Here is a 24,988-nt window from a genome sequence, read left to right on the forward strand (position 1 = left end):
TTTGCCATGGAGTGCATTGTGAGGCTGCCCTAGCTTCGCCCCTACTCTGATGCAGCCGGCAGTGATGGGCAGCCCCGTGGCACGCTCTGCAGCACAGGCACGTGGCTCCCTCACAGCCACTTTCACTGGTATTTCCCTCACAATGGAGGCAAGGGCAGAAGGGAGAGCCATTCCAGCGCCCTCCCAGGGCTCGCACCGGTGCCCTTGCCAGTGCCGCGCCACAGGCAGCCACCTGATGATATCACTTCTGGTGTGTGCTGAAAGTGTTGTTGCTGTGCTGTTGGCAAAACTAGCTAAGCTTCCTTTTGCTGCCAAGTAAGCCCCCAACCCCAGGCCAACAGATCAGTGGCAGGGGCCTTCAGGTGGAGGTTCCTCCATCCTCAGTGGGGAGTCTAGCTTCCCTAGTTCAGTAGCAAGCAGTAACTTGAGATAGATCTAGCCTGAGCAGGGAGGACTACAAATTATCAAAAGTACACTGGCCCTTGCCTAATCCTTGAGATTGGATGGAGCTATTTTTCAAAGAACATACTCTATAGTGTCGCATTCTCACTGAGCTCCCTTCCTAGGCACAAGCCCTACATCTCCTGGAATAGGGCAGGGGCAATTTTATAAAACCCATTGTTTACATATTCTGCAGATATTTTAACATTTTTAAACAGCTTCTCCCTCAATCTGAAGGGTTCATGCCTTATTTTTGATATAACATGTTTCTTCTTGAAGCAATCAGACACATTGTCTGTGTGATACCGTCACAATGTCACGCAGTCCATCAGTTTGGGCTCTGTGATGGCATCCAGATGGATGAGGGCAGGAAGGAAGCATCATTCTCAGTTGGCTTCTGATTACGCCGTGTCACCAAAACAATGTGATTTCAGAAAGCTAAACTGTAATGGTGACAATGCTTCCTGCTTCACTCTGAAGGGAAGAATAGTTCTGCCTTGTTTGTAGACCCCCAGAAGAACTGAAAGACCAGGTAATTTTATGAACAGCTAAGTTTTTCAGAACACATGCCTTCCATTCTGGCACATTACTGGTTAACAGGGACATGGGCCAGTTTGGTGTAGCGGTTAAGTGTGCAGACTGTTATCTGGAAGAAGCCAGTTTGATTCCCCACTCCTCCACTTGCAGCTGCTGGGATAGCTTTGGTTCAGCCATAGCTCTCACAGGAGTTGTCCTTGAAAGGGCAGCTGCTGTAAGAGTTCTCTCTGCCCCATCTGCTTCACAGGGTGACTGTTATGTGGGGTGGGGGAGAGGTAAAAGAGATTGTAAGCCACTTTGAGATTCAGAGTGAAGGGCGGGATAGAAATCCAATATCATCTTCTTCTTTAAGAATAAATTGAACTGAAAGGCAAGAATCTTGCTATTCAGCTTTTCAAACAGCTACAGCAGGCATGCAGAAAATGAAGAACAACTGAGTTATAAATTATGTGGCAAGTCCAGCTTTGAAAGAGGCAGTTTCACCATAGAATTTCTGGTGAGTCCTACAGAGGCATAAAGTCACTTCTATGTTTTCCCCAAAGGGATGCCATGCTGTCGCTGATGGCTGCACCACCATGTCCCTTCCCCATCTGGTCTCCCGCTGGTTGCCAGGGTGGGGCTGAAAACCCTACTCCAAGTGCAGTTGAAGGAGCAAGGTCTGACTCACAACAAAGTATGCTGGAATAAATCTGCTTAGTCTTAAATGTGCCACTTCCTTGCTTTTTATTTAAATGAAATTAGACATGTACATAGAGCTTAGGTCCATCAGTATTCAAATGCAGTATGAGTGCTTGGAGATGCCACCACTATGTGGGGCATAGATATCTCCCTGAATTACAACAGATCTCCTGGCTACAAAGATCAATTCCCATGGATAAAATGGCTGATTCAGAGGGTAGACTCTATGGCTCTATACTCTGCTGAGGTCCCTCCCTTTCCCAACACCTGTCGTCCCCAGGAATCTCCAGGGATTTCCCAACCTGGAGTTGGTAACCCTATTGGTGTGAGAAAACAGTGAAGGAGCACCTCAACCTCTTTGACCTATTTGGACTCACAGGGCATGTGGGCACCATATAAAACAGATCCTAAATTAGATAGACCCTTAATCTCATCAAAAAGAGCCCCATGGTGCAGAGTGTTAAAGCTGCAGTACTGCAGTCCTAAGGCCTGCTCACAACCTGAGTTCGATCCCCAGTGGAAGCTGGGTTTTCAGGTAGCCGGCTCGAGATTGACTCAGCCTTCCATTCATCCAAGGTCAGTAAAATGAGTACCCAGCTTGCTGGGGGGGGGGGAAGTGTAAATGACTGGGGAAGGCAATGGCAAACCACCCCGTAAAAAGTCTGTTGTGAAAACGTTGTAAAAGCAACGTCACCCCAGAGTCGGAAACAACTGGTGCTTGCACAGGGGACCTTTTCTTTCCTTAGTCTGATCTAGCAGAGCTGATGTTATAATTGTCAGTGCTTAATTCCTTGATCTAATGTGTATAATTATGTGTATATTTTTTCTATCACTGCATAGAAATATATTCTTAATAAAATACAACAAAGTATTCATCACTTACCCCAGTAGGCAAAGCATCCCGGGTAAAGATAGACCACGTTTTCCAGTTGAAGTCATGCCGGTACTGTCTATGGACGTGTTCTCCTATCCCATAAACATTCTCACTGGGCACTCGAGTTGAGATCTGCAAGTATTGGTCAGCATAAACCAGTGGCCCCACAGTACTGTCAAACCTGTTGAAAGAGTAGCAAGATAGCATACTGAAGCCGCTTAAAGAAGTCTTTTCAATAGGACAGATATGTACAGTATTTTTAAAAAATATATATTTTTTATTTATAACTTTGTTTTGGTGGGTTCATCATACATTCAGGGTCATCTTTCTTATTTATAAAAGAATGGTATATTCTATGTTCCTAGACATCATTGATGTATGTACTACAAATATGAACTCATAATAAACACAGAATTAATATCATCAACAAATAACAGAGTCCAGCTGTGGGAGCCCCCTCCTACACCTTTCCTGGAACCCCTATTCTGTGTGCCCTCCTAAAAGTTGATTACATCATTTCCTGGAGTGCCTATCAAAGGCATATCACAGATTTCTTCCACCCTTTCTCTGAAGAACACAGTATGATGATTCTCCTGTCCTCCATTTTATGCTTAAAACAATCTTGGGATAATGGTTTGGTTGAGACAAAAAGTGACTGGCCTGAGGCTGTCTAGAGAGTTTCCTGCAAAAGAGGAAATTTGAACCTGGGCCTCCCCATTCTAACCACGCAAATACTACACCACACTGATTCTCCAAGTAGATTATAAGCCTGAGTGAATTGTATGTTGGTTTCCTGTAGCTTTTATTCTGTGTTTTACGTTGTAAACCACCTTGAAATGCCATGGCAAGGAAAGCCCTCATATTTCATTGTAATATATTGAAATACACTAAAAAAAAATAAAAAGAGGATACTGTGGAAGCTGAAAATTCTAAACAAAGTTTCTCACTGGAAGGAGTCTCTGAAGCACTGTACCACTGCTATTTATTCCACATCCTGATAATAAGATTGTTGTATATTTGCAACCGTAGCAGTTCTTCTCATGAATTCTTAATTAGACCATGTAGTCTGTTTTCTGCTTTTGTTAGCTGCACAAAGCAGGTGTCTGCACGCAGAAGTACCTCTGAAATACCAAGGCTGTTTCAGCATCATTACTTAAAAACCTGCAGCTCTCTGGGCTAGAGCTGTTTTCTCTGTAAATGGCCAAACCTAAGTCAGCTCTGAAGAGGTGAGTAATTAATCATCTTTTGTTTGTCACTTTAATTGTGACCTGAGAAGGAAACAGAGTGTATTTCTGCACCTTTTCCTCCACTTCTACGTGAGAGGTTTATCAAGAACAGAATCGTTATCCAATTTTCTCCTAGGGCCATTCTGGACTAGTGTCTTATTGGACAAGGAATGCACAATTATTACCCAGCTGTTATAGCAGTTCCAAACACCTCTCCTCCAGCTGTAACATCAGTTGTGAGGAAACAGTTTTCCCCAGTTTTCATTTAGCAATATCATAACAACTAGGAAAATACAGTTCCCTTACCCCCAGACAGCAGAGTTTGCCATATTGTGTAGTTCTCTGAATTAAAAAGGTTCCTATTGGTCTGTGCCAATCCCATCAATGGCCACACAACATCATTTTTTGCCTATATAAAGGGACGTGTTCCATGGTTATCTCCTAGGAAGAAACCTTAACTTGGTACAAATCACCAACCCGTGTGTTACATAATCAATATCCTTCATTGTGCAAACCAGTAAACTGGGATTCACCATATTTACCTGAATAATATATCCCCCTATTCACCTGATTTTCTTTCCACCAGAGGGGGAAAAACAGGAGTTTTAGAATGGGACATTTTATTGTCTACAAAGATAATTTCCCCTCTCCTTTATTCCCCCTCCCCTGAAAGAGACATGATGCTGGAATAAGGGCTCCATCTGGATGGCCAGCTGTTACAAATACACTATCCTTCATGTCTTAGTGCTGATTTCAGATCTAATAATGTTATACATCATAGGTTACCAAAATAATACAAGGTACTCTCCCTTTTTAACATCACTTCAGACAGGTTACTAGAGTAAAAAGAAATGGTGAGCTATCACAGCAGGGAAAGGGCTCCTATATGGGCATGGATTCTCCTGACAATACTTTTAGAATCCAGGTTGCTCTTCAGAGTGGACAGCAACTCAAAAAGGATGTGGGAACTAGGGGTGTGCATTCGGTTCAGCCGAACCAAATAGACTGCCGAATACCCCCTGATTTGGAAGTATATGGCGTTGTATACTTCCGAATCCAATTAGAAGACATTATACGGGAGCCATATACACTGCCCCCCAGTAGCCTCTGATTATGCCCTATTTTGCCATTGATTCCAATGGCCATTAGGGTATAATGGTGGGATAGGGGCACCCTCTTTGGGTGCCCCTGGAATGGGAACCCCTGGCTCAATCTTTTTGGGACTTGGGGGGGTTCGTAGGGGAGAGTCCCCTGCAGGTCCCCTACAAATTTGGGGGCTCTCCCTCAAACCCCCTCCCCTCCAGGTGGCTTCCAATATACCCTATTTTGCCGTTGATTTCAATGGCCCATAAGGTATAATGGGGCCTTGTATTCGGAAATAGCCGTATATCTCCCGTATATATGGCTATTCCAAGTACCGGTATTCGGAAATATACGGTATTCCAAATATTTTGGCCCCATATATTTCCGAATCCTATTAATTCCAATTTATTTTTTTTGCACACCCTAGTGGGAACCATTAATTTGCTGAGTGAAAGTGAACAGGAAGTATAAGAACTACATTTCGGTGCTGCAAGGAATTATGTATTCAGAGATGCAACAAGAGCTTTTTGAATCACATGGGAATTTGGAAGGTGATTTTATCATGTAACAGAATAAAAGGTGCACCTGCTGAGATTCCATCTTTTCTATAACTAGCAAGGTTAGGGCCCAGTCCTCTTTTGCAGCAGATATAAATCTGCAATCTGAAACATACATTTTTGGACATTAATCCCATTGAAATTCATTTGGTTAGTTACTTCATCTTTACTCCATACTTTCTCCTGGGAATTCAGGATAACATACAGAGGTCTCTCTGCTCCTCTAATTTATTATTACAACAGCTCTGTGAAGTAGGATAGCCTAAAAAAGAGTGACTGTTTTCCTGGACACTCTAGCCATTTGGGAGGGGGAAACTCTATGGTAGCTATTTACCATAGAGTTTTTCCTCCCAAATGGCTAGACCATAGAGTTTTCCCAGAAACCCCTAGAGTGGCCTCTATGCGATGTCGCCAGGTGACCCCATCATGGCAGCGACATCGGGGGAGGTTCCCTCCGCCTGGACCAGGGGCTTGGTAGCCCTACAAAACACACAGCCGAGACTACAGTTATATCTTTTTTCTCTATTAATTGTGGTATCTTAACTTCTGTTTTCAGCAGTTCTGTTTTATAGCCATGTCTCCTTCAACTCACTGCAGCTTTGCAGCACTTGGAACTGATAAAATTGCACAGACATTTCCCTCAGTAGCCAGTTGTTGTAGAATGCAATGGATACAACAAGTACTACAAACTGGGCTGCCAACCTTCAGGCAGGGCCTGGGGATCTCCTGGAATTATCCCCGGACTACGCAATTCAGTTCCCTTGGAGAAAACAGCTGCTTTGGAGGGTGGGATTTATAGTATTAAAGTTTACTGAGACAAGTATGTGAACATTCTGTAAATTTCTGAAAACCAAGAAATTCTGAAAAAAACCCAGATATCCATTTTAAAGAGAAAACTTGGACAATTGAGATATAATTGACAGCAGTGTTAAAATAAAAAACAAACATCTCACTTACAGAACTTTGCCATTGCTGTTCCTGATCACTTTGATGCCAAAAGGATTTTCAGTTAGTTCAGCCCTGTAGTTGAAAGTGCTGTCCACAGTTCCTGTAAAGGGGTCCAGAATCTCAGGACGGACTTCATATCTTGCATTGTTGGGATCAGTAATCTGTTAAAAAAAACATCAATTAAAACAAGTTTAACAGGGACTCCCAGATTAACATCTACTTATCTAGTAGCAAACTTTCCCTCCACCATGATGTGTTTCTGAATTGATATCATACATGCTAGATGTTTAATGGATATAATTAATGGTGTTAGACTTCAGAATTAAATATTAGATTCATTAGTCAACCACAGCAGCTGTAGTTAATGAATCCATGCAATTTTTTTTGATTGGCTTGAGTGTTCTTCAGATTACTATATTAAAAGCCTATTTTTATCAATTCGATCTTATTATCATAAAAGAGAAAGGAAATTATTTTTTTCTGACCAATGCATTTTCACTAAAAGGTAGTCTAATATGTCTGTAGTAAAACTGAACAATTTCTGAGACTTAACATTCTCACCAACACTCTCTCCACTCATTCAAGGGCCTCAAACTGTACAAACATGCTGAATTTTCATTGCGTGTCATAATTTGCTCTAATGATTTTCTCTGCACCATAACCTTACAGCATGGTATGACCTACTTTTAAACAGGACCTCAACTGAGTGCTGGGCATTATGGTTGACACTCAAAGCCTGTAGCCAAAGATTATTTCCAACCAAATAAAATTAGAGTCCAGTGGCATCTTAAATCTCAGAGTCCAGGGCACTCTAGCTTTATTCTTTTGCTTCAGACCAACACAGTTACCCACCTGGATCTATTTCCAATCAATACATGAAGTCCAGCTTTCCTCAGATAAAAATGCCACTGTATTGACAGTATGGTATCATTTCTAGGGAAAACCCCTGAAACCATAAAATTTCTGCTGAATCCTAGAGCAGTGTGATGTCACTTCTGGGTTCACCTCTGAATTGACATTATGCTGGTTGATATGATGGTATCCTCCCTGCCCAAGCCTATGCCCCCTCAGTCTCCCACTGGGCACCAATTGCTAGCTGGTAACCCTAAATCCCTTTCAGTTTCTTATGACTTCAAGCCCTTCCCTCTAAAATTTGGTTTTCTCCAAAAATAATCTTACATGAAGCACTCTGAATGCTATAGGTGCTATACATAGACTCATAGAGTTGGAAGGGGCCATACAGACCATCGAGTCCAACCCCCTGCTCCATGCAGGATCAGCCTAAAGCATCTCTGACACATAATCATCCAGTCATGTTTGGAAGACTGTCAATGAAGGGGAAACCACCACCTTCCTAGGCAGCTGGTTCCATCTCTGAACTACTCTGACTGTAAACATTTCTTTTCCTAATATCCAGCCGGTACCTTTCTGCATGTAATTTGTGCCCATTGCTTCAGGTCCTATTCTTGGCTGCCAAGTGGAATAGCTCCTTGCACTTCTCTAAATGACAGCCTTTCAAATATTTAAAAGAGAGCAATCATGTCCCCCTTCAATCTCCTCTTCTCCAGACTGAACATTCCCAAGGCCCTCAGCCTTTCCTCATAGGGTTCATACATATGCTAAGTATGTTAATATTCATTATAGTACAGAATCTTATAACGATAAATATACCACAATTTCAAATCCTTCTGTTGACATTGTTATCCTATTTTAGCTGTGACATTTCAGATTTGGTAACAGTATTAAGATCTGATTCTTGGTTGACAGGATTTGATGTGAAAACCTGAAACCTATTGGGAAATTTGATACTGGCAGGGAATCAATATGCCAACTGTATTCTGATATAAATCTGGCAGATCCTATTGAAGAATGTCTTCATATAAGATGCTCTTTATAATGACTGTAATCAGATTATTTCCTTTTTTAAAACTTGAGGAAGCACTGAGAATTCAAATCAGCCACAAGTTACTGTGCTAACAAGGATTTATAGAGAAGACTCTACCTTGGGATTACCTTTGTTTCTATTTAAACTGATATTTGTGCTCTCCTTTGCTTAAAATTAGATTCCTGGCTGTATCTAATTTTAGAAGATTCCCCAAAATAATGCTCTTTTAAAAGTCTGTACTCAGAATACTGTTTTTCATACTTCTCTTCCAACTCTGTTTAGGATTATACTGAAGGAGGCAGTCATGGTTTCATATCTTTTTAAATGTTTCCCCTTGTACACCCAATATATAAAAAAAATCCACCTCCATTCCTAAGTGAGGTGAGGTGAGGGCCCTGCGGGACCTTGATCAGTTCCACAGGGCCTGTAAGACAACCCTCTTCCGGCTAGCCTACGCCTGACTGGGAAATAAATGTAGCTTATTAGATGTGTATAGATGTGATGTTAAGATTTTAAGGCTTAGGTTTTTAAATGCCCTGATTTTTAAAATGTTTATATATGTAATAATATTTTAAACTCTGTTTTATTGTTTGCTGTGAGCCGCCCTGAGCCATTTTATGGGAAGGGCGGGATATAAGTCATAGAATAAATAAATAAATAAATAAATAAGTGTTGAGGCTAGCAAGATAAAGCCAGTCTATTACTCCAAGAATCTCAGGTTTACTAATAAGTATCTGAGATCCTCATGGGTTCAGTGAGACTAGCCTTCTGATGTCAGTTAATCTCTCTCTCTTTTTAAAAAGTGTCCTTTTTCAAGTACTTATAAATCAATGTGTTTGATAAGTGGATTTATTTTTACCTGTTTTAGATTATGCAATAATGGGACAAGGGCAAAGTATGAATCACTCCACTGGGTGAGATAACATTTTCCACATGGACCATCATAGCTTCCTTTAGAATTAAGAAACATAAGCACATAACACTAATTAAAATAATGAGTAATCTAACCTTGAACCGGAACCGATTTTGTGTCTGATACTGTGCAGTCACAAGAAGGGTATCAATGTCACCTCCAAAGAGGGATGGTGCAGGCAGCTTTCTTAATCTGGCTTCAAATCCTTTAAAAGAACAGTTTGAAACATCACTTATAACACCCAAAATAAAGCACCTGAAATAAGCAACCACCAGCCTTTGGACTTCTCCAGGCAAATGCATCTGCCTGCTCCCACCCAACTAGTGAAAGACAGAATGAGAAGGAGAAGCAGTTCTCTTAATGGTTAGTCATTGTGGCCACCTCCAGTAACCTTCAAAAATGGACCTTTTGCAAAATTAGCTAGCGATGACAATTATGGCACATCAGAAGTGCCATCCTACATATACTTAATCAAAAAACAACTCTCACTTTATCTAATGGCACTTGCTCCAAATATTGCAGCGTTTAGGTGATTAACAAACTTTACAATTCTGATTTTATTTTCAGTCCAGCAATCCTGTGAGTTAAGACAAGAGAGTGTGTTCTTTTTTCGGGGGCGGGCAGGGAGAGACAGCACTTGAATTTTAAGATAATTAGGGCTTGGAATTAGGGTTGCCAGGCTGATACCTATGAATTCTGGGAGCTTTTGAGACATGGAACCTGTGAGGGGGAAGCATTTCAGACTCTGTGATGTCACTTACAGGTGATCACAGCCTCTCCAAACACTCTAGGAATTCCCCCTCTCTCTGTAGTAAAGACCATAGAAATTTGAGGAATTCCTAGAGTGTTGAGGGGCTGTGATGTCATAGCATTCAGAACAGTGCAACCTCCTGTTTTTCTCTTGCTGTTCACTTGGTTAAATGCAGACAATCGAGGGCAATTCAGCCACTGCGGGGTAGCACCTTAAAAACCTACCTGGGATCGGTGTTTGCATTCTAACATTTGATCTACCTAGCCATATGGAATCATTGTCCTGTTTATCTGAAGAGGTATTATTCAAATCACAAATGTAAACCATAACCCTAGGTGCTATATGTGTTCAATGTTCTTCTTACCTTCTTGGTTGTTTTTCTGTGACCCATCCATTTGGTACCCATGGCTGTTGGACAAGTAGCACCAGGGTATATATGTTTCATTGTAAGGATTCCAACAGCAGCCCCGGAGTACACATAGGTCCTGTATTGTTTGCAAGAAAAGGAAGATTAAGTCAGCAAAACCCTTTAAAATAATTTAACAGTTGTAATTCTTTTACTCAGTATTGATTGGTTACAGTAATGTTATGTTTATTGAATGATTTAAAAAAACAGTTTTAAAAAAAAAATCATTTCTGGACAATAAGCTGCATTTTACAATCTTCTTGGAGTTGATCTGTGAGATTGATTGTTAATAGCATCACAGAGAAAGAAAGCATTGTGTAGACTAATCCAACTTCTTGCTCAGTGCAGGGAATCCAAAGCTAGAGCACTCCTGAGAGATGTTTCATCAAGCTTTGCCTGAAGACCTCAAGAGAGCAACCCCAAGCGCCATTCAATTTTGAAACAAAGGCCTCTTAAGCATTAAGCAAACCTGATAACCACTAAACTAAAGAACTCATTAAAACTAACTCATAATTTCTGCCTGGATTCAAACTAGGGATGTTTTGTACATTAGCAAATGTGATAACTACTACCAGGGCTTTTTTTTTTTTTTTTTTTTTTTAGCAGGAACTCACAGGAACGCAGTTCTGGCTGGCTTGGAATCAGGGGGTGTGGCCTAATGTGCAAATGAGTCCCCGCTGGGCTTTTTATTTATTTATTTTTACAAAAAACCCTGTGTGAAACAATGGTGATGTCAGGGTGTGTGGCTTAATATGCAAATGAGCCAATGCTGGGATTTTTCTACTAAAAAATCCCTGACTACTACACTGTAGAAGTTCATGTGCTCAAGTCATCCTCTGCTGCTTTCTTTTTTGCATATGCTAGTTCAGCCTTATACAAGACTTTTTTTGTAGCAGGAACTCTTTTGCATATTAGACCACACACCTCGAATGTAGCCAATCCTCCTGGAGTTTACAGTAGGCCCTGTAAGAAAAGCCCTGTAAGCTCTTGGAGGATTGGCTGCATCAGGGGTTTGTGGCCTAATATGCAAAGGAGTTCCTGCTCCAAAAAAAACCCCACAAAAAACCCTGGTCTTATAAATTCCCAGAATGTAGTTTAACATTTCTTAGTTCAACCAGAAACAACTTCCACAATGACAGAAGTAGTACAAAAGTAGAAGAGGGACAAGCAGAAGAGGTACAAAAGCAGAAGAGGGACAAGTGCAGTCACTCAGAGAAGCATGCCACTTGGAGGTGAAAGCCACACTTACACAGTTGTTGAACTAGATCCTCCTTCTCTTTTGCCACTCTACTGAGCTTTCTCTCTAGTTTAAGGAGACATTCTCCAACTTAAGCGGTTCTTTCTTGAGTGAGGACTCTTCTAATGGAAGAGACACTTTGTTGGAGGAAGGCTTCTCAGACTAGAGGATGGTTGGATCCATTCCATTATATAGAAGCACATTCCTTAGTAAAATGGCATAACACCATGTGGAAACAGCACCCATCCTTCTAGATAAAGAAGACACAAGACTATCTCAAATAAGAGAGATCAGCTAACATAAGAAGGCTACTCTCACTGAACCCATGAGGATCTCAGATAAAGATAAGACATTCTAGAAACAAAGATATTGGACAAAGACAAGACATTCTAGAAACTTTAACATGTCATCCCACGAATGATAGCTGTCATTTCCTACTTTTGTTCATTTGTCCTGCAAGTTTGAAGTAACACCAATTAATGTGGGTATTGAATTGGTACAGAATACCATGATCCATTCATTTGGTAACTATAATTTCTGGAGAAGTAGTATCAGAGTATAAATGTTTCACCTAATCAAACACCTAAAACAAATAGCTGTGTTGTGAAAAATCCTAAGGTCATGTAGAGTTATTCCCCACTGAACTACATGGGTAGCCAGTAAATACTGCTTTGGAGATTCTGAAGTCAATTAAGCAAGCAAGCAAAGTAAATGGGAGAAATTCATGTTTTCTTGGAAGGAGAAAGAAAATGTATATCCCTGTAGGGGATATATCCATACAAATATATCCATACAAACCCTGGAAGTCTGGGGAGAAGGAATATAAGCCTCTCATGGCTTCCTTTGCTGCCACTACTGTTGAAAATACGAAGCAGCCTTTAGATGCAACAACAAACCTTATGGCATATTAAAGATGAGAAAATTCAGTATGGCATAAGGAGTCCATCGGGTATAGCCAATGCAGCGGGTGCACACGCAAGCAGAAACTCTCTGTGGGCTTTTCCATATTCTCATGTTACTTGCTGTCTGATGAAGTCTGCTTAAGAGCATACGAAAGCTTACATTCTGAATAAAACTTACTTGGTCTTAAAGGTGAACTTGTCTACTGCTTTGTTCTATTGGTAAATTCCTGTTTCTCTGGGGGGTTTTGTTTTCTGTTTGATACATGTTTTGCTCCTTCTAGTGGTTGATTTGATATTACAGATTTATGTCCAGCATAGACACTTCCAGTTTAAATTCCAGTTAAAATACTGGAAATAAACCACTGTGATATCGAATTGACCAACAGAGAGAGTAAAACATATGCAGAACAGACAATAACAATGAGGAAACAGGAACTTACCAGCAAGTAAAATGAGAATGAAGAAAAGCCCTCTGACTTGAATCTATGGAGAACGTGACTTCCTTGTTTCCTTCTTTCTCTTGGAGCAAAAAATGTGTCCCATGCTTCTCCAGGAGACACTCGGGGACAGCTTGAACAGGGAATCAAAGCAGCAAATGATTAAAGTACTAAAGTCCTAAACTGTTATTAAAAAAAAAAAAAAAGTTTACGTATTTTATGTACTTTATGTATTTTATTTATATTGTAAGCCCCTTTGAGCTATATAAAGAAAAAAGGCAATTAATAATGTTTAAAATAAATAAATGGGAGGGAGGAATCAGCAGAAATCACGGTCCTTCAGTCTGCAAATGTCCTCCATGGGACCCTATCCTATGTGAAAATCCACATAGAAAGTCAGTTTCATCTAAATCCCATTTTAAAAGTGAAATAGAATAGATGGAAGGCAGTGAAAAAGCACCTCACACAATAACACAAAGTGCCTTTTTCAGAACACTAAACATCAGGGCCGGATCCAGGGGGGCAGAGGGGGCAGCCGTCCCAGGCACCAAAGCAAAGGGGATGCCACAAGCATCACTTTCCCCTCCAAAGTAAGTAGATCTTCATAATGGAAGGGTAATGGCAGCATCATTTTTTAACTTTGCCTCCCCTCCAAAAATAGGTACATCTGGCCTTGCTAAACATACTTCCAGATAAAAAATGGCTACACTAGGAAAGGTCTGTAAAATGGCGACTTCTAAAAGCTTTCTTTTGGTCCTCAAAATATTTGCACCCGTTCATGATGTTTAGTTTGAACAGAATACAGTTCTTTTATCACCAGTCCATTAACCACAAGCTTTGGGCCATATAATAACAACTTTAAAAAATCATGAAAGCCAGTAAATACCACAGGCCGCATTAGTTGATAACCTTCTAATATGTGTGCATATTTTTTTTTATGATTCTCTAAGTTGGTTCTCTGTCACCCTGTAGCAGGAAATCAATAGTTATGTGAATTTTATTTTATGTGAACTTCTTAGTTATTATTGACATGAGGTTTGGTCATTTGAAGCTTTTATCACAAAACGATATCATTTTAAATGAACTTTTTTATGATTTCGGAAGCAGCTTTCAGTGGAAAGAAAGCCACCACAGGATGAGATTATCAATGAGCTTCAGAGTGAAGCAGCACCAAACTTAACCTCAAAGAATAACCAAGATCTGTGGAATGTATTGCATCTCACCTGGCCACTATTTATCTACATGAATAGTGGCACATTTTTGCAATAACGTGTTGGTGTCACTCCAACATTTTCAGAGGAGACACTCTGGCATCTTTCCCCTACATCTATTTCATATCAGACTCCAGATCTTCCAAGGTCTAGCCTGCTCCAAAATGGATTTGTGATTGCCCCTTGATTACTTCAATCTATCCCATCTAGGCTTGCCAGTTCCCACCAGGCCACCAGTGTGGGATGGTGAAGGGGGGGGGAGGGGGGTAAAGGTTACAAGATTCAGGTTGGTAAATTCTTGGAGATTTGGGAATGGAGCCCAGGCAGGACAGTTACCTCAGTGGGGTACAATGCCATAGATTCCACCCTCCCAAGCATCTATTTTCACCAGGTAACTGATCTCCATAGTCTAGAGATGAGCTGTAATTCTGGAGGATCCCCAGGTCACACCTGGAAGCTGACATCCATAATCCTACCCATGCACCCCAGATGCACAATTTCCTAGGTGAAGAGAAAAGGGAAAACTCCAGGAATGCCACAGTCTGAGGGTCCAGAACAGGGGTGTTGAACTCATTTGTTATGAGGGCCAGATCTGACATAAATGAGACCTTGTTGGGCCGGGCCATGTGTGTATATATTAAAAACGTAAAACATACTTAAAATGTTAGCACTCATTGGTCTTAAAGATGCTTCATTTGTATTTCTCCCATGAGATCCAGGGAACTGGGCAAAGGAAGCTCTGGCTCTTTCCTTCCTTCCCCAGGGGACTGGGGCAGGGGGGGGGAGCCTCAGCCAATAGAATGAAGAGAGGCTTGTCTCAGTAGCTCTGCTGTGTGATTAAGAGAGCCTGGCAAAGCAAGCTCTCCCTCCCCAAGGGAGGAGCCTCAGCCAATGGAGAAAATAAGAGGTTTTGCTCTGTAGCACCTGTGCAATTGAGCAAGCCTTGCAAAGCAAACTGTGATGCAGAAGGAAGCAAGAGAGAGGGAGAAGGAAGCAGATGACAGCCAGTTGCTTGAGGGCCTGATAGGAGCCCTCTGGGGACCTGATTCGGCCCCCGAACTGCATATTTGACACCCCTGCTCTAGAAGCTGTGATGTCTCACAGATGGAGGAATATTATTATCTCATATTATCAGAGCAAAACCTAAGAAGACAAAATCTTCTGCCACTCTAGCACCCTTCAGGCATTCATAAACCTCTGGATTTATTCTCTGGGGTACTTGGGCAGACGTTCTTCTCATTAACTGCAAATGAAATCATGAAATAGTTCAAGGGTTTAATCCCTCTCATGCTGCAGACTCCATAGTTATATAAAGATTTTTGTTAATCATCCAGCTACACAAACTAAACCTTTCATTTCCAGAGTTTATTGTTTCCATCACTCTTTAAAATATACCCTTTCACAAAAGAGCTCATAAGTGTATTTCATCCTGTGGCCATATTTGTGCAGAAGCACAATGGCAGTTTTTTCAAAGATGAAATGTCGACGTACTTCTAGCCTCTTTTCCTGATCATCTGAGGGGGAAAAATATGTTCTATTGTTTAATTGAAACTTCCAACAACTGGTTTTAGTAGAGGACTGTGATGATTTCAGTCAACTGTCATATCAAAGAAGAAGTAAGTGCAAACCAACCTTTGAGGGATTATCTGTGATTCAGTTAATAGTTTGTTGGGAGCTAATGAATTTGTATTGAGACTCATAATCACTTACAGCTATTCCTTCAGTGCAAGACTGTTTTTAACTAATAAAAAACACAAGAAAATTGTGTGGTAGCAAATCTGGCCCCCAAGCAACTGGCTGTCATCTGCTTCCTTCTCCCTCTCTCTTGCTTCTTCTGCATAACAGCTTGCTTTCAAGGCTTGCTCAATTGCACAGGAACTACAGAGCAAAACCTCTATTTTTTCTATTGGCTGAGACTCCTCCCTTGGGGAGGAAGGGGAGGAGGGATAGCTTGCTTTGCCAAGCTCTCTCAATTACACAGCAGAGCTACCGAGCCAAGCCTCTCTTCCTTCTATTGACTGAAGCTCCTCCCCCCAGTCGCCTGGTGAAGGAAGGAAAGAGCCAGAGCTTCCTTCTCCCAGTTCCCTGGATCCCATGGGAGAAATACAAAGAAAGCAACTTTATGCCCAACAAGTGCTAATGTTTTAAGCACGTTCTAAGGTTTGTTTGTTTTTTAAAGAAATATGTATTTGTGTTTGTGTCCTTTATAAAGTTTATACCTCTGCTACCTAATCTTAAATAGGTACACACATGGCCGAGTCCAACATGGCCCAGCCCAACAAGGTCTCGTTTATGTCAGATTCGGGCCTCATAACAAATGAGTTCCACACTCCTGCTCTAGCAGTTTAGGTTTAGTGATGATTATATTCAGTGAGGATACACAGAAAAGACACCTGATGATTACCACCAACCATACATGATAACAAGCTAAAGGACTGAGAAACTCTCCTTCCCAATTAAACTGTGATTTGTGATGTATAATTCACAATAGATATTAACTCTCTTGGAAAAACTCCACCAATTACAGATCTTAGCTACCTTATTGAGTTGTGTACATATTGTTGTTGTTTTTTAATTGGATGTGAATTTTACATAATTACATTTCATTCTATATTTCCGGCACTTTGGCTGCTATCTGTCATCTAGCAATCATCTATCCATCCCAGACTAGCTTGATAAGTGTGTACAGTGACTCCTACAATGGCCTCTTAAGGTAGGGTTAAGGCATCACAAAAATATAGGGCTGCCAAGGAGGTTCCCAACCCGCCGGCCCACATTGGGCCAGTGGGGGGAACCTTCCCCTGCATCGCCGGTGCGATAACGTCACCCAGAAGTGACATCATCAAAATGGCCGTGCACACACGGGGCTGCTCTAGGCGTTTCCACGAAACCTCTGGTTTTCCCTGATGCTCTAGCTATTTGGGAGGTAAAGCTCTATGGTACAATAGGTACCATAGAGTTTTTAACCTCTCAAATGGCTAGAGCATCTGGGAAAACCATAGAGTTTTCCCAGAAACACCTAGAGCAGCCCATTTGTGTGCCGCCATTCTGATGACCTAGTAGTGCATAATGCTAAAAGAGTTAGAATTTAAAGTTGCCAGGCAATCTTAGGATCTCTTGGCTATACTACACACAATGCCATATGATAACTATAATTATTAATCATAATATGACATGTATGAGAAGCACATACAAATAAGACAAATGGTGCTCATCTTTAGTAGAGCAAACCAGGTTTAAAACCTTGGAGCATAGGACCTTAAGAGACCAAAAGTTTCCATAACCTGACAATGGCCACATGATCACTTCAACATTAATAATCAGGTCAGAGCAGGAAATGATGGCTTGGATCCAGACAGGTTTTCTTGGCTAACTCTCCTAATTACTACAGCCTCTGTCTCACATGACTTTTCTTTGTGCAGAATACATGATCCCTAGCATAGTCTTTCTTTTAGTGGTCAAACGGACTTTGTTGTGGTCAAATGCTCTTTTTCGTAGAATAATAAAGACAGTGAACTTTCTCTGAACTTCTCCTTGGCAGCAAAATAATCTTATCAAAAAGTGAAGGCGGAGAAGCAAAAGTTACCAATAGTCCATGTTCAGTACTAATAATAATTGGACATAACATATTATGATAATAATAATCTTTGCTTTTTTTAGAAAAAAGGTAAAGGGTCAAAGCTCAACAACAGTTAATTCTCTCATAGCCACATCAATAGTTCATTGAAAGTCCATGGTACTGAAGAGACTTTTGCCACTCAAAACTATTATCTGAGCTTAAATAATAACCTCTCAGGAATTCAGCTGCATAAATAAATGATAGCAAGACCTAATTGTTCTGTGACCTCTCCTTCTTAACAGAGGTCAATGGGTAATCTCAAGTCTAAGGGTCGGTGAAAAGCAACTTGAGCCACTAAGGCTGATCATACTAATATTGTGAAGTTCATCTGCCTCTATTTCCATAAAGGTATGCATAAAAGTAAGAGCCCCGTGGCGCAGAGTGGTAAAGCTGCAGTACTGCAGTCGGAGCCCTCTGCTCACGACCTGAGTTTGATCCCCGGTGGAAGCTGGGTTTTCAGGTAGCCGGCTCAAGGTTGACTCAGCCTTCCATCCTTCTGAGGTCGGTAAAATGAGTACCCAGCTTGCTGGGGGGAAAGTGTAAAAGACTGGGCAATGGCAAACCACCTGTAAAAAGTCTGCCGTGAAAACATTGTGAAAGTAACGTCAATCCAGAGTCAAAAATGACTGGTGCTTGCATGGGAAACTACCTTTATCTTTTATGCGCAACTACAATGCACAAAGTGATATGCACTGATGCTGCTACCTGTAGCACCCTATGCTAAACAAACAGAGGCACTGAGGTCTGGTATACTCTATGTAATGGTGTTATAACACTCTATGGTTACATATTAAGAACACAGAGTTTAGGTTAGTACAAATATGCCCTTTCCATGTTGTTTCACGTTTTTCATTTTCTGTTGCTGGTGTTCCTCCTTTTCTTTCCTTCTTTTATGGCATTTTTACACCATGTTCCTATGTGTGTGCACAATCTATATAAAATTCATACAAAAGGAAAAAGGAAAAAAGGAAAAAGGAGGGAACAATTCTATTAAACTTTATTAGTACAGTCAGGGATGACTTCAGTTTCATTCAAGCTAGAAGAACCCATCTCAGATACTGGAATTTTCGAACTGGAACATCCCTAATAGATGCAACTCCAATGAATAGTGATGTATTTATTGAAGACATTTTTAGCCTGCTATTCTTCAGCAAAGGATACAAATATAGCTCTGAGGTGATGAAAATGCCTTTAGGAGAATAACGCCAGTTGGCTAGATGGTTCATGTGGCTTGGATATTACGTGTGCACACACTTAATGCATAGGTACCTTTAAGACACTGCTCTTCATATGAGGGAATCATTATCTATATCTATTTATACAGCAAGGGCACTTCTTTGATATATGTTTCTGTTTGTCCCCACTTAACCTGGTGGCTGCCTTTCTCTACAGGACAGTTATGCAGCACAAATTATATTAATTTCCTATCCCTATGTTATTCTTTCATACCTTTGTTGCCACTTGATCTGGAATGCAGTCTATTCTCTCAGGTACAGGTACTTCTGGACAGGTTGGTGAGAAGTCTGCAAAGGATCAATCAGTTTGTAGTGTTAGCCAAAGTCCACACATAAGAAATCCCCAAATAGGTTTCCTGCAGTTCTTAGGTCTACTCCACATCACCTCTTGTTTTTAACCCAGAAGCACATACAATGCCAGCAATCGTCATCATCATTCCATTGCTGTTCTGATTGGCGCCATGCAGGTTGCTGGCAGAAGGCCTCCCACCATAGTGGGAAGAGGCCTGGCAATCTTACATCTTCCACTTCATGTAAAAGTGACCACTGTTTCCCCCCTTGGTCACTACCTGCTCCTCAGTGTCATTCGCTCTGCCATTCACATATGAAGAAATACAGTATGGCAATGTTATAAAGGAATAAGCAATACATGAGATAATGCCAGTGAAATCCAGGAATTTCTTAATTTTTCTTTTGCTGGGTTTTGCTCAAAGAAATACAATATGGCAGTTCTTCTGTCTTTTCCTTTTCTTGAGCCCAAGCCAGTAGTCGAAAACACCCACAGTGTACAAAGATTTGTAGAAGCCATTTGGAAATAGCCTGTTTCACCCATTCTTGTATCTGAGGAACATGTTCTCAGAAATGACTTATTTCAAAATAATTACCGTATTTTTGGACCATAAGACGCACTTCCACCCCCCCCCCAAAAAAAAGTGGGGGGGAAAGTGTGTACATCTTATGGAGCGAAGGTACGTACCTTCCTCCGGGGGGGGGGGATTCACTGCCTCCGCCTCCGATCCCAGCGCTTGCTTTAAGCATCAGAGCTGGAGCCAGGCAGACAGGCAAGGAGGAAGCACGCTGCCCTCTCCACAGCCGGCACTCGCGAAGCGCTGGGTTTGCAGTGGGGGCAGCGTGGAGCGATCCCAGCACTTGCTGGAAGAAGCTGGAGCCAGGCAGGCAGGCGCGGGGGAAGCGCCGGGATTGGAGGCGGAGGCAGCGGATCGCCCCCCAGGAGGAAGGTGTGTCCTATCATCCAGAGCGCCATATGGTGCAAAAAATATGGTAATTCTTTCTGCTGTCAGATTTGCAACCCAATTCAAAGCTTCATTCAGGCAAAACATTTATTTAGCGTAAATATAGGTTTGTTTGTTTTTAAAAATTTATTCTGGATCCCATCCCCCCCATAGATAATTAAAATAATTATTATAAATGGAAATACATCAAAATCTGCCTCATACCTTTGGGATCACCTCTCCTGTTATACCCCCAAGAGAGCCTTATGTTCTGGCGACCAACAACTGCTGAGGTTCCCTGGCCTAAGAGACATCTGGCTGTCCTCAGTCAGGGCCAGGGCTTTTTCTGCCCTGGCCCCAACCTGATTAAACTCTCTGCCAAATTCCATCCGAGGCCTGTAGGACATATTACCAGGCCTCGGATTCAGTGGGAGCTCATGAGCACAGCTCCTGAACCTAGTTCCACCTCCTTGTCCATTGAATAGTATGTGCATAACAATCCCTGGATGAGCTCCACCACCTATTTTTCTACAAAATGACCTCTGCATATTACCATTCCTCAGGGCCAGTAAGGCAGAGATGTTTCCCCAAGCATTTGGCTGAGGGAACCTACAGTTTCATCTTGGCACTCCCACTTTCACTCCTTAGTGCAGTTGGGGAAAGGGTGTGCAGGTGGTGCACGCAACTGAACATGAGCAATGGAGGGGCAGACAGGTAGTGGGGTGGAAAGTTAGGGGGCTGGTGATTGGCATTCAAGTGCCTTTATGCGCTATCTACCCAGAGACCTTCAAAATGTTGAGCAGGCCCTGCTTTTATCATTCCATTTATCGGAAACAAAGGGAAAATATCTGGCTCACTTAGCGGTTGGATAACCCAACAAAATTACTCCAGTCAAGACATGTTCCAATCCATATGCTAATGTTAAGGGAAAGACTTTTGAACACCCAGAGAAACTACAATGCCAGTCTTACCTAGAAACCCATGTAGAGGCATGGCATACAACATTATTGCATTTTTCTATAACCATGACAACCTAAGTAGCTACACGCTTCTAAATTCATTGAAATCCATACATAACCCTGCTTAGAATGGCACTGTCACTTTCCAAAGGCTTATTTCCTTGCTGACCAGGTTCAGATTTATTGTGATAAATACACACACATACAAATAAAGATCTGGCATTACTTGTTTGAACATTGTTATGTCAGAGAAAGCACTTGGGGAAATGACAGTGGTTGTCTCTCCAAGAAGAAATATCTGTTTTCCAGTGTTCCATGTTCATGAATATAATTGCTGTGATCTTGTGTGAATACCTCCTCCATAATTTCACAAATTTACACCAATATTTGCACCATACTAGTATCTGGACAGACTCTAACTGGTCAGTCATAAGCATAATCCTTAAAAGCCCACTAACTTCAATAGATTTACAAGGATGTAACTCTTTTTAGGATTGTACTGCAAGAGTATTACCCAAGATCACATGGGAAATGTGTTGATGAACCCAGCTTTCAAACATTCTGAGTGAAGGCTTTTCTGTTATATTAAACATTCTTTCAGTTTGGATTTACAAAATTCAAAGAATTAGGGTTTTTTACCTTTTAAACCAGAATTCCCAGTTGCTAAAAGCCCAATCAGCACACAGGTTACAATCACCAGCAAAAGAAAGAGGGTGATGAGGGAAATTTCTAATCCAGAGAATTTCTTCCTTTCCTTCCCCATCTAGAGAAAGAGCCAGAGGGGGAAAAAATGTTACGGGCAAGTATAAATTAGATATGTAGTAAATAGTTCTATTTTAAAAATTGTATCATTTGGCCAAAGTAGTTAAAAAACTACACACTATTTTCAGTTCCATTGAAGTATAATGCTTATCAACTTTTGTATCAAGAAAGACAGATTGACAGAGCAATCCATAGACATTTTGACACCACAGCTGAATATTGTGAATCCTTTAAAAGATTAAAAATGCTCTCTCATGGGCCCAGATAGATGTCTCATGGATGGAAACCTAGTGCCCTTGTGAGAATGAAAACACTTCCACCAAATGGTTTTTCAGGGGGTTTTTTTTAAGTCCCAAATTAGCATCTCCATTAAAATATATATAGTTTTATTTGACAAAGTGTTGGGAACCTGGATTAAAATACAATGTAAACTCAATTGCTTGGGTTATGATTTACAAGAAACAAATATAATGGCTGCTCCTATTGCCCGATGGCCCCGAAGAGATCTTTAGTAATGTTAGGATCCATGCCCATCTCTGACAAACACTCACTGCTGAAGCAATATGGCTCCATAACTAATTGCTCAATCAAGTGTGAAGAACATGGCACCACTAGCAATAAAACACATTACAATTAAATCTCTAGCATTCTGATCAACAAGCTGGTGGTGAGACTGCATTTGTCTTCTCCACAAAAGCATTTCACTTATAAGCTGAAGTGCAATGAAGTACCCCGCCCCCGCATTTGTTTTATTGATACACCAAAGACCAATAGTTTTTAAAGCCTCAGTTGGGGGGGGGGGGTAGGAAATGGATGCCACATGGACAGCATCAGAGAAAATATCTGCCACATGGGCTGGAAAATCTGAATTTTCCCACCCATACAGCAGTCATCCAGACTTTACTTCACTTTTTCCTAACACTTTGAAGCAAAGCAGGTTGGAGAAAGATTGGAGAAAGTCTAGGGAAACCCCTTGGAGGTGTGCAAATGGACCACAATGCTGTAAGGAATCGGGGAGGGAAAACACTTCTCCTAACTACCACATTAAGGGCAGATAACAAATGTGGAAGACACCTTAATCTTCTATGCCTCTACATGTAGAAGAGGAAAATATTAGGATACAGTAGAAAGTTGCCATTGCACTTGCTTTTAAATATCTCAATCCCACTAGTATGCTTTAGTTGTTAAATGTTTATAATTAAGGTACAGTAATGAATACTATGTGGGTGGTAATGGCCACTGAAACCTGGACAAAACAACAGAAGCCTATATGCATGTGTGCATATGTGTGTGTACACACAGACATATATATTCCACAATATACACAAAAATGTCTTACTCCTGAACAGACATGAACAGGGTTTTGCCACATCTTTCCTCCTCATTTCTTTTCTATGCTTTTTCTATGACATCCCATCTTTCAGTCTCCTCTCCAATCAGCAACACTCCCATGTGCAGATAGCTATTCTTTGAGGTGAATTTTGCATAGGTGAATTGTGTACTCTTATTTTACAGCAACCCGTTTCTCTCCAACAAACAACTGAAGGCAAATGTTCAGGTTCATTCTTTATCCTTTATTCCAGTTCCAATGTTTAAAAAAAAAATCTAAACTTTATAAATGCATATAGCAGTTTATTACAAACCACTGTTTTCTAGGGGAATATTTTGTTTCAAGCTTGAATCATTTTAATGCCACTTTTTTAAAAAAAAGATAGAGAACATAGTACAGTAAATAAATTATAATCGTCTTGCCATCTCTGGAGAGCTTATATGTACCTTTAAAGACTAATGATTAATGACAACTGGAAAGTCATGCTTGGCATTCAGCAATCAGCAGAAAAAAATGAGCTTACTTTTTGTGATCATTCAAGAAAATCAACACAAATTTCCCTTCACAATAACTCTCAGTAATTGTGAACTAAAGGTTCATACTAAGGCAGTATCATTGATACATACTTACCAGTTTCAAAACTACTGAAAAACAATACGTAAAAAGCGTACCTTTACACAGTCTTGGTTTCCCCCATGTGCAACTGGTGAATGGTCTTGCAGCAATGGTGATTAGTTACCTAGTAAACTCTACCTATATACTGATCTCCTATCAGTTTATTACATTATATTTTAACTAAGCTATCAGGAGATGATACATACATTCAACAGGCTGATCAGGAGTTCCCTTTCTATTGCTGGAACAGAACTTCCAGCAGGCAGTCAGCTAGTTAATTAATAATAATTTTCTTCAGCCTATCAGTCATATAGCAGTTAACGAGCAGAATAGCAATAATCCCACATTTGGTCAAGAACATTTTTCTGCTCTCCTCACCCTCTCTTTGGGCTACTGAACCATTATAGTTAATTGTCTTTGTTGGCCTTTGACTCTTTCTTATCAGTCTTTCTCTCCTCCCCCTCTGTAACCTCAGGATAAACCAATTAGTGTGTGTGTGTGAGAGAGAGAGAGAGAGAGAGAAAGTTCACAACATAACTAATAAAGTGTTGATCACTAAAATATTTACAGAATGTAAATGTATGCCATTGATACAACCATAGATATTTAATAAAAAATAGTAAGAAAGTAGCCAAGAATCTCTATTGTTTTGTAAAAGAAAAGAAAAAAATTCCTTCCCTTTATCCACCTATATCTATCCACTATTGTACAGGGCTATGATGTGGCAGGATATGTATTTATTTACTTTGTATAGGTTCAAACATTTTTATCCATGTTTGACTTCACAAAGAAGCCCAATAGTGTTGCTATAAAACCAGTAACAGATAACAGGACAACAGTTAAGCAATTAAATAGTGCTGAGTCATTTAAGACTCTGGCTGCTTAGGCTGTGCTCCCTCAGGCTGTAACTCCACTTCTCTTCCCTCAAGTGTTTTCCCTGTGACCTCAGATAGGGCAGGAAGGAGTCAAGTGACCCTCATTATCCTCTGCCTTTCAGTTCGATCCAAAATGGCCTGCACTGGTGGGCATTTGGTTGAATCCTTGGCTTTCTTCCTGGCTCATTTTAAGGAACTGCATCAATCTGCATCAAGAAATTGGGAGTCAAATTTTGCTGCTGTGGAGGTCATACTGCTTGGTGGGCATATCTCAC

The 24,988-nt window shown here is 40.9% G+C and overlaps 1 protein-coding gene across 1 annotated transcript in view; it reads right to left on the reverse strand.

Annotated features, from left to right (window-relative positions):
• Positions 1-24,049, reverse strand: part of SI (sucrase-isomaltase) — a 161,015-nt gene extending 136,966 nt beyond the window's left edge. Inside the window, exons 1-7 of the mRNA XM_060242435.1 lie at positions 23,895-24,049; positions 21,771-21,894; positions 19,155-19,228; positions 10,258-10,378; positions 9,238-9,347; positions 6,354-6,505; positions 2,540-2,711 (exon numbers count right to left, since the gene is read on the reverse strand). Coding sequence (XP_060098418.1) covers positions 2,540-2,711; positions 6,354-6,505; positions 9,238-9,347; positions 10,258-10,378; positions 19,155-19,228; positions 21,771-21,894 — 753 coding nt within the window. The 5' untranslated portion in view covers positions 23,895-24,049. The remainder of the gene's footprint in view (positions 1-2,539; positions 2,712-6,353; positions 6,506-9,237; positions 9,348-10,257; positions 10,379-19,154; positions 19,229-21,770; positions 21,895-23,894) is intronic.
• Positions 24,050-24,988: the final 939 nt, after the last annotated feature.

This window comes from Heteronotia binoei, chromosome 6, assembly GCF_032191835.1.
Source record: "Heteronotia binoei isolate CCM8104 ecotype False Entrance Well chromosome 6, APGP_CSIRO_Hbin_v1, whole genome shotgun sequence".
In the NCBI taxonomy this organism is placed as follows: domain Eukaryota; kingdom Metazoa; phylum Chordata; class Lepidosauria; order Squamata; family Gekkonidae; genus Heteronotia; species Heteronotia binoei.